This window comes from Cyprinodon variegatus, unplaced genomic scaffold (genome assembly GCF_000732505.1).
Source record: "Cyprinodon variegatus isolate N-32 unplaced genomic scaffold, C_variegatus-1.0 Scaffold378, whole genome shotgun sequence".
In the NCBI taxonomy this organism is placed as follows: domain Eukaryota; kingdom Metazoa; phylum Chordata; class Actinopteri; order Cyprinodontiformes; family Cyprinodontidae; genus Cyprinodon; species Cyprinodon variegatus.
In genome coordinates this window covers 450,043-460,214 of record NW_015150831.1, presented here as the reverse complement: position 1 = coordinate 460,214, position 10,172 = coordinate 450,043, and the positions used below count along the sequence as shown (strand labels likewise).

Below are 10,172 nucleotides of genomic sequence, written 5' to 3'. Positions count from 1 at the left end.
TCTGACTGGCACCCAGGCTATCCCATCTCTGCTTCTTGCACTAAATCCACTGAGCCTCATGTATGTTCCCTGGTTTTAGCCATGGAGAAAACTCTTGCCTGGAGACAATTTTGGTTACATTTACACTTGCTCATATTTTCCAGACAAAAAGTAAATGGCGCATCTCCCAAATGTCCTGGCCGCAACAACGCTTTATTGGTTCCAGCGAGCCATTATTTTTTTTTGAATAAAAAAAAAAGGTAAATTTTAACATTTTAATTAGATTACAAAAATAAATCCTAACAAAAATTAAAATTAAGACCTATGAAAGACTGATTTAAGACATTTTAATACCAATTAAGGCCTTAGTTTTATTTTGAAGAATTCAATGCCTTTTCAGACTTTTTAAGGACCCGCTGGAACCCTGCTGGGTTTGAGGCACATTATATTCTTCAAACACTGCTTTGATCTTCTCTCCTTAAATAAGGTTGTTGTTCTTTTACAGAAAATTTGTTATTTGTTTGATTCCAACTTGAAAACCATGGAACGTTAAGCCATGTTACTCAAAAATCAGAGGTGCCCACATTTGCTGATGATCACTTCATATTCGCATCAGCAGAATCTGGCTCCTTCTTTCCAAATAAAAACAAACAATGCAAGTGAAGGCTGAGTTAACGTTTTACCTTCTGCTTAAGCACTTTTTCTTCATTTTGAAAAATAACGAAATACTGTTATAGTTTATAGTTTACCCCCACTTGAGGTTGCTTCTTCCAAAGTGTTATGACCGAATACATGCTACAACATTTGTTGTAAAAAATGTACAGTTATGAAGAAAGAAACCTCACTCCTATTTTCTTGCATCTAAATGATGAAACTAACTCTTAATCTCACAGTATTCAGGGTGCTGATAGAAATAACATAACATGCCTTATAAAGAGCCTATTTATCATGAGAAGAACCGTGAGATTCACACTGAGCTCAAACGAAAACCACATGAACCCCTCTCTCTCCTGCAGACATGATGGCGGTTGGCTGCGACTTGAATGGGCTCCACTATGAGAACGGAGAAACTTTCCAGCCCAGCCCCCTCTATAAGTGCACATGCATTGCTGGAGCCATCGGCTGCACGCCTGCTTTCATTCAGAAGCCCGCTGGTATGTTAGCCCCAGCTTCGCTGATGAGTAACAGACCAGCCGGTCTTCAAAGTGCTCCAAAGCCCAGCAAACACCAGCAGGAGACTACATACATGACAGGTGCGTGTTCGTGGTAAATGATTGGCCATGCAGGCCTGAATGGGAAGCGCTCCCCTGATGCATTTAGCAACAGCATGCAAAGTGTGAATGGGATTGAAGTGGAAGGTACCTGCTTTTGTTCCTGATACAGTAAACCTGCAGAGGTTTTTCAGATTCCAGAACATCCACTTTAACTGGTATTATTATAATACTGCAGGCAAAACCCCAATGGTCCCATTGAGCCTTTGGATAGTTTAGATACAGTCAAGTTAAATATACCTCATCCCAAAAGAAAACCATGAATTTGGATTATTCACTAAAATAAAACCAACTTGTTTTAATTTAACAGAGGATGTAAAGAGTAAGGTGTTCTCTAGCTGTGATAGGTGTCGGGAAGTCCTGCTTTCTCATTGCTAGTTTTAACTTCTTTAGTGGAATAACTTCCTGGGAAACTCTATTTCTGTTTGCAACCTCTAGCATCAGCCTGAGCAGCAACCCCTACATGCAGCTGTGGGATGATTCAGGGATCTCCTCCATATTAAATTCAGGCGACAGCATCTTCTCCTGTTGGGGCTAAGAATAGAATTCTTTTAAGAAAAAAAAAAGAAAAGAAAATTAAAAACAATCCAGTGGACTTTGTTTCCAAGTTTGAAGATGTTTTTCTTCCCATCCGGGAAGCTTTTTCAATTCAAAATGTCAGAAAATAGTGTTAAATTCCAGGTTTTATACAGTAGCCCAACAAAGCCTCATTTTTGTTTAGAAAACATGTAAATAGAAACGGACGAACGGTTCCACCCCTTAGGAATGGGAGTTGTTTGGTTTGTTAGTTAGCCTGCAATGCCCCATCACCGTCTAACTGTCTGATAGGGGGGTTGTTAAAGGGAATTGTTGGCCTGGCTGAATAGGAGAGGTCCTTCGCTCTCCTGTACAGGGACTGGGGCTGCAATGATAACGGGAAGGAATCAACTCAATTGCTGCATTGTAGGTTTTTGAAAGCTCTGGTTAAGGTTGTTTTTTCTTTCTCAACATAGATGGCTTCCTTCATGTCCCTCTCAAACCACCTGTCTTATTTGTCCAAAATGTGAACATTCTGGTCCTCCAAAGAATGTCCTTTGTCCATAAGGTGTAGATGTACCACAGAGTCTTCTGTGTTGGGCCATGTGTCTGTGGAGAGGTTGTTTGGTTTCTCGAATTAAAAGATCAGCTTTTTTGGGATACTGTAACCTCGAACTCAAAGCTATTACTGACAGTTTAAACTGAAAAATCTTCCTGATGGAAAGTGAAAGGTCTTCAAACTTGGAAACATCACTCCGTATCAAGATCTGGGCCTGACTCAGTTCAGATATTGGGACATTTTCTATAAGAAACCTCTAAAAAACTGCAGAATTCGTTGAGCATTTAATAAAGATTAAATGTACAGGTCCCGCAAACGCCAAGTAACCCCAAACCATGATACCTACACCTCCATTCTTTACAGCTAGCGTGAGCCTCTCAGGGTTTTCTGCCAAACATGCCCTCTGCTCTGTTCTCCAAATATCTCAGTTTTTCTAAGGAACATAATCAAAACCAGATGTTCTGGTCTTTGTTCACTTCCTCTTTGGCAAATGCCAGCCTAGCATTCACGTTTTTACTACGAGAGCAAAGCGTTACTCACATGACACCTCAACATTAGTCTGATTGTGCAGAAGTGAACTTCAGTATGAACACAATCTGCTGCTCTGGTTGCCTCTATTGAACCCCTATGCTTTGCTGTAGGTTGTGTGATTATTTCCCATATGTAGACTATTTTTTCACAGTAGAATGGACGATCTTAGATTATTTGGCGTCTTTTTACTTCCTTACCAGAGTAATAAACTGCTAAAATCTGCCAACACCTCCTCAGGTTACATTAAGTGTCAAAAGTCTGAACGTCTATGAAGTGAATCTTGTTCCAAACAAAAAACATGTTTTTAAATGGAATTTGGTAAACACACTGATTTTTTTTTATGAAGAAAAATGAAATTTTTTAAAATAGATTTTACATTTTCAATTACATTTTTCCAAATTGTATTTTTTTTTCCAAAAAACTAAATTTCAATAGATTTTTTTCTGACTGAGTTCTGCAACAGCATGCTTTTGAAATAGTTTTAAAAAGCATTAATTTAAAAAGCATGCTCTTGATTTGCATATTTACCAACAAAAAGGTTTAAAACGCAGTTCGTAAAGAAAGAAAAAACCCTATCTGAAAAACAAGAAAAAAATAAAAATCGAAATTTGAAACAAATATATAGAAACTAAATCTGAGAAAGTTACTCAAATTTTTTTTAAATAAAAAGTTTTTCCAAAACTTTTTCCTTCCTGGTTTGCACTTTTATCCAAATTTCCATTACTGTTTGCAATGATAATTCACTCCATCTACGTCCCGTTCCTTGGTGACATTTTCCCATCTCTGTGTTTCTCATTGTGAGCTGTGATTGTGATCAGGCCAGGGCGCCCTGCAGGGTGTTGCTGACACAGCACCCTTTAACTATAACACTGAAAGCTTACAGGGATCCTCCTTTAGCTTGGAAGAAGAACTGCCTGGTCCAGACCACCCCCTGGAGCTCCTGCTCCAAGACGTGCGGCCTGGGCATCTCGGTACGCGTCAGCAACGACAACGGCAAATGTGAGATGAGAAAAGACCGCCGCCTGTGCCTGCTGCGACCGTGTGAGAAAAGCTGGCTTAGGACTGTCAAGGTGATGGCTTTATCTCACTCACAGTCTTCTTAATGCACTGGTGCATCAAGATCATTCAAAAGTCTGTTTATAAATAGGAACTTGTGTATTATATAGAAGAATCAGCCTCAATGATTTATAATTCAAATGTTTCTGTTCATTTATGTTGATTATATTTGGTATCATTATGTCTCATACCTCATTAAGAACCAGATTTTATCTTCATTTAATATTAGAATAAGAGCGACAGCTGAATAGCAGAACTTCAGCCCTGATCTTGTCTTTTTCTCACCAGCTTGTGTCTGGCTTTCACGATTTCAGCTACATGGATTTCTCCCTAAAGCCTGAATGGGCTTTTTCTCACAATCTCCTCAAGGTTGTGGTTTCCCATGTTGCTTCTGCAACTATTTCTTCCACTCGACTTTCAGGCCATATGCTTGGATACAATCTGAGCAGCAGGCTTGTTAGTCAGTCAGGGTTTATGACTCGTCCTCTTAGTAGAAGGTCGGGTCTATATGGTTGAATTTTGTTCCATTATTGTTATAAGGAGCGCGTTTTGTAAATGGAAATTTAAAAAAAAAAATGCCATCCAGATATAGTTTTATATCTGGATGGCATTTTTTTTTTAAATTTCCAAAGATTTTCAGAGTAACTTTAATGTTTTTTCAAAGATTTGCATTTTTTATGTATTTTTCCATATTACGTCTTTTTCAAACGCTTTTTAAATTTTTTTTTTAAGTATTTAAAAGTATTTTAAAATACTGATTTTGGATTTTCAATTTTGTTTCATTTGTTATTGAGTTTAATGACTTCTTAATCTCTTCACAAAAACAACAAATTTGTAACTTAACATTTTTCAAAGTTCGATTTCTGGATTGTTTTTTGTTTTCAACAATAATGGAATAAAATTGACTCCGTATATCAGCATTTCTCCCCATCATTAGGTTCACCCAGCATGAAAAGCTGAATTCCTGAATCATATAACTATATACTGTAATTTGTATAAATGCTTGATCAATACTAATAAAAACACCTGCCTGTGTTTTTATCCAGGTGCCGAAGGGGAAGACATGCAGACCAAAGTTCCAAGCAAAGAAGGCAGAGAAACTGAAGCTCTCAGGCTGCACCAGCACTAAGAAGTTTAAACCCACATACTGCGGTGTTTGCACAGATAAACGCTGCTGTGTCCCCAACAAGTCCAGCATGATCAAAGTCAAGTTCACCTGTAAAACAGGCTCCAGCATCCAGTGGAAGATGCAGTGGATCACATCCTGCGTGTGCCAGAGGAAGTGCACTGATCCAGGTGACATGTTCTCTGACCTGCGGTTACTTTAAGGAGCCGCTACAAAGAGACAATAAGCAATAAGAAATTAGCCAACCAAAAAACATTTTTTAACTTAAAAATGGATGAAACCAATCATTAAATGAAGGGAAAAGCTTTAATGAGCTCCTTCTTTGGGACATGTTTGTGCAATAAGAGGGAAAGGCAGCAGTAGAAGCTGTGACTCTAAAAATGGCTTCATTTCTAAATCTAACTGGTTATAAACCAACGTTATCGCCTCCATTTCACTTTCTCCTCCCTGTATTTGCCTCCCTGGTCTGGAACCAATCAAGTTAAAACAAAACGCTCTAAAATAAAATGCTCCATAGAAAAGTCATTTTTATTTATTTTCTACCTGAATTTGGTTGAAGGACTTCATTTTTGTTTCCAGTTCTTTGTATATCAGATGTATCGTTATAGTAAAAATCTCAATGGACCTTAAATTAAACAGTGTTTGGATTCTAAAGCTTTATATTTATTTTCTTAAGTTTCAGGAGCTGACCTTATATCTCTGTATCATCAAACCTTGAATGAGGTTTTAAATTTCCCATGTGTTGCCATAAATTTTGTTCCATTATTTTTGCAATTAAAGAGCATGTTTTATAAATGAACATTTTGAAAAAAAAGCAATGAAGGAACGAATCTTTGAAGAAAATCTTCAACAAAAAAAGTAACTTTGCTGTTTTCTTAGATTTATTTATCAAACTTTTTTTATACTCTATTTTTTTCAAGTTTTCTATTTTTCAGGTTGAGTGTTACAAATTGCAATCTTTTCTAACTTTTTTTTTTCGCGGATCACATTCTCCTTATTTTTAAAGCCCAAAACAAACGATGGAAATTCTTCTTCACTCCTCATTCCAGAGGAAGAAGCTCCAACAAGTGTAGAGAATGTGATCTGCAAAACTTTGCAAAAGATAAATATATAAAAACTGAAGAAAAATATTGGAACTTTTTCAGAAATTAGCATCATTAATTTCAAAGCCTTTCTTTTTTGGGATTAAGACGTTTTTTTAGTTAGATTTCAGCATTCCTTTTTTTTTGTGGTTTATTTGCTCAGATATGCTGGTGAAGATTCTCAGCTACAGTCATTCCAACAAAGTCAAAAATCAATCCACTGGACATTGTTTCCAAGTTTGAAGAAATTTCTCTTCCCATCCAGGAAGCTTTTTCAATTCAAAATGTCAGAAATAGTGTTGAGTTCAAGGCTTTACAGAGTGGACCGAAAACAAAGCCTTGGTTTGGCTTAGAAAATATGCAAATTGAACCAGAAGAACGGGTCCGCCCTTTAAGAAAGGAGAGTCGTTTTAGGTTTCGCTGTTTGCCTGCAATTACAGATACTGGTCTATGCCTCTGAAAGGGGGTCTCTAGGGGGAGTTGTTGGCCTGGCTGAAAGTTTTTGCAACTGGTGGTTCACTCACTTGCTCTCCGCTCCGCTCTTACCTTCATTTTCCTGCCGCTCCGGCGAAATCGCTCCACGTTTGCTCAAACTTTCAGGAGAAGGCATTTTCTAAAATTTTCCCTTCATGTAATGATGCCAGGGCCCTTGGACAGACGGCATTTGGTTTAATGATGTCACCGATACAGGTGTATTGTCTTATTTATCTGGCTGTTAAATGATCATTTCCCAGCTGTGAATGTAACACCTCACTCCACTCATGTTGCCCTGCGTTTCCTCTTTTTTATTTATGTTACTAGACTACATTAAAAAAGGTCACTTTGCATCCCATTGCAACTGAGATAATAGAGGATAATACACCAAGATGTGATGGAATCAGTAGCTGCGGCTTTTGCAGTAGGCCTACACATATTTTTTAGGATTAAAAATGGTTGGCCTGCAAATGTTCTTCAATTAAAAAAACAAGTCGAAAAAAAATCAAATCAAATAAATGTTATTTTACAAATTTTATAATTCAACATTTTTAATTGATGTGAGGGCATCAGAGCGAACTGGAGCGGAGCGAAATCCTTGCTCCGGCCTTTGAATTGAAAACCGCTCTGCTCTCCACCATGTTTCTTCCGCTCTGCTCACACGCTCTGATTGGCAACGATATCAGAATAAAATTCACTCCATACTTTTAAGTCCATTTTTTCCATCCTAACAGGAAAACATCACAAATATTGGCTCTGAATCAACCCCCTATAAATACGTTTCCTGTCTCCATCTAAAATTCATCCTTCGTGGTTCATTAAGGTGGAAGTTAGCGTTCAAAAATGCTTTGATCTTCAATCCCTGAAGAACTTGAACCGTTTCATTTAGACACTTCAATCTGCTGGGAAAATATTTTCTAGGGAAATTCAGACATTTCATCCTGCAAAAAAATAATGAAACAAAATTCACGTCGAGTCAAGTCAAATAGGAATAAAAAATAGACAAAATAAATTGGTTTTATTCACAATGTCAAATTTACAGAATCACAAAAAAAAGTTAACAGAAGAACACAACTCTACAGTTTGCTCTGTTCAGACGAGGAAAGCATCACTGCTGTACAGCTGAGTTCCTTCGTCACACAGCTGGACAGAAACCTTTACTATATACACCATACATAAAGCATTAAACAGATGCCTTTATGCATCTGGATCCATTTAATGGCTTGTAATGTCCACAGAACCTTAAGGCCACATAAAAGCAGCTGATTAATAAATTAGGCCTTATGTCAGATTTAAAAAGGTGAGTTTTTATTTTATGGGGAGAGATGTTTCATCTGGCGATGGAGAGTCTGGGCGCATCGGGCAGAAGTCTGGCTTTTGTGGCATCTAGATGATGATACTCATCGATCAGCGCATTAAGAGAAGACAAAGACTCTGAGAAGATGCTCTGATCCATCCCGTCTACATGAAGGTAGTGATGTAAGTGAGCCTGGAAAGACAGAAGTAGAAATATGTTAAATGATCTCAGCTGCTGTTTTTACTAAAAACAAAAACCCCCACAAAGATGAACATCAAAATGTAGTTAGAAAAAAAGTTTGGAAAAATGAGAAGTCAGAATATTGCCATAAAAAATGATTCTAGGAATGTATTTTTTATTGCAGAGAACCTGAATCTGTTCTTAGACTGCAAAAATGATCCCGAAATAAGTAAAAATCTCTTCAATTAAATGTATTGACCCTTAATTTGAGTAGGTAAATAAGATGATTTGCAAATGGAATTAATATTTTTACTTTTAAAATAAGATAATTAGATAATATGCATTTGAAATAGGACAATGCAATTTTCTTTTTCTTATTTTAAATGTAAATTATCTTCCATTCCATTGGCAAACTCTCTTACTTACCTATTCATTTCAAGAAAAAATGCACTTATTCTAAGAAATAGGGACTTATTTAGATAACAATTTTGCAGTGTAAATGTTTGATACTGATAAACATTAAAAAGTCTCCAGTATAAGATCCTGCAGCACCTCATCTGTAAGAAAACTGAGTAGGAAAGTTTGCTGCTAGAATATTAAGTCCACCAGGCTTGTTTTGTGTGGTAAGAGACAAGACCACACAAGCATTTTCTGATTAAATGAAAATTTAATTTATTAAATGATCCTAAAGGAATAAAAAACTGTTTTGTGTTTTTTGTTTTGTTTATTTGTATATGTGTATACATATTTATGTATGTAAATGTGTAGGTAGGCATGTATTTATATGGATATATATAGCAACATAATTATAAATATTGTAAATTGAAGAAATACAAGAATTAAAGAGGAAGGAGCACATAAGTTTTACTTCTTCCTACTCCTTTTTGCACATGTAATAGAGGTATATTTAGGAAAAAAGGGTACCTTGTTTGTTGTTTTTCTCTCCAATGTTTTTAAACATTGTTTTATTGTTTTTTTGCTTTTCTCTTGCATGTTCGAAATAAAGAATAAATAAAAAAAAAAAGAGTACCTGAAATAAGAAAGCAAAATAGATCAATGTTAAGTCCAAAACTGATCAGAAATAAAACAAAAACGACTTAACAAACCAACCAATCCAATAGAAACCAAACCAAATGGAGTTCTGAAGAGGGGAAAGCCTCCTCTGCATGCATAGCAGCTTTAAAGCAACAGAGCACCAACAGGGGGAAACATAACACCTGTAGAGGGCCTGTATCTTGAACCCTACAGGGAAAATGGCAGGGACCCACTGCAGCCGTAACAGTTTAAATTTGGAGTCAGTATCCTGTTAAAACCATCAAATATTTCCATGTTTTAACTGTTAGGAGTAGATGTGAGGAGAAGTTCAGTGCTAGTGGTTTTTCTCCATCCTCAATCAACGCTGTGTGATGGACCAGTAGTGCTGGTCCATAACAGTAGTGGAAAAATGCACTACCACCATCTATATACCCCCAAAGAGGGGAACAGAAGACCTCGCCTGTTCTGCCAGGCCAACAATTCCCTCTAATGACCCCTATCAGAAACATAGACAGGTATGGGGCATTGCAGGCTAGGGGTGGACCCGTTCGTCTGTTTCAATTTGCATGTTTTCTACACAAAAACAAGGTTTTGTTGGTCCACTCTATAAAACCTTGAACTCAATGCTATTTCTGACATTTTGAATTGAAAAAAAAAAATCCTGGATGGGAAGAGAAACGTCTTCAAACTTGGAAACAAAGTCCAGTGGATTGTTTTTTTTAACTTTTTTGGAATGACTTAGACCTGGATGACTGTGAATCTACACCAGCACACCAGCAGGGGTGTCAAACTGGTTCCAGAAAGGGCCGTGTGGCTGCAGGTTTTCTCTCCAAGTTTGTGAAGGGCTCACAGAATGCAAATTCTTGGAGATTTTTGCATTAAAGACATATTTTTTAAGTTGTGTTTGATAGGTTATGCTAGCATGTACACTCACCGGCCACTTTATTAGGTACCCCATGCTAGTAACGGGTTGGACCCCCTTTTGCCTTCAGAACTGCCTCAATTCTTGGTGGCATAGATTCAACAAGGCTCTGGATGCATTCCTCAGGGATTTTGGTCCATAATG

The 10,172-nt window shown here is 37.2% G+C and overlaps 2 protein-coding genes across 3 annotated transcripts in view; one reads left to right on the top strand and one right to left on the bottom strand.

Annotated features, from left to right (window-relative positions):
- Positions 1–5,377, top strand: part of wisp3 (WNT1 inducible signaling pathway protein 3) — a 16,689-nt gene extending 11,312 nt beyond the window's left edge. The window contains exons 3-5 of one of the 2 annotated variants that reach the window (XM_015386787.1): positions 996–1,232; positions 3,733–3,926; positions 4,959–5,377. In XM_015386787.1, the coding sequence (XP_015242273.1) occupies positions 996–1,232; positions 3,733–3,926; positions 4,959–5,240 (713 nt within the window). In that variant the 3' untranslated portion in view covers positions 5,241–5,377. The remainder of the gene's footprint in view (positions 1–995; positions 1,233–3,732; positions 3,927–4,958) is intronic. The other variant, XM_015386788.1, reaches the window with a different exon arrangement.
- A 2,503-nt stretch (positions 5,378–7,880) lies between these two features.
- tube1 (tubulin epsilon 1) overlaps positions 7,881–10,172 on the bottom strand; it is a 43,345-nt gene continuing 41,053 nt past the window's right edge. The window contains exon 11 of the mRNA XM_015386793.1: positions 7,881–8,125. Within this exon, the coding sequence (XP_015242279.1) occupies positions 7,925–8,125 (201 nt within the window). The 3' untranslated portion in view covers positions 7,881–7,924. The remainder of the gene's footprint in view (positions 8,126–10,172) is intronic.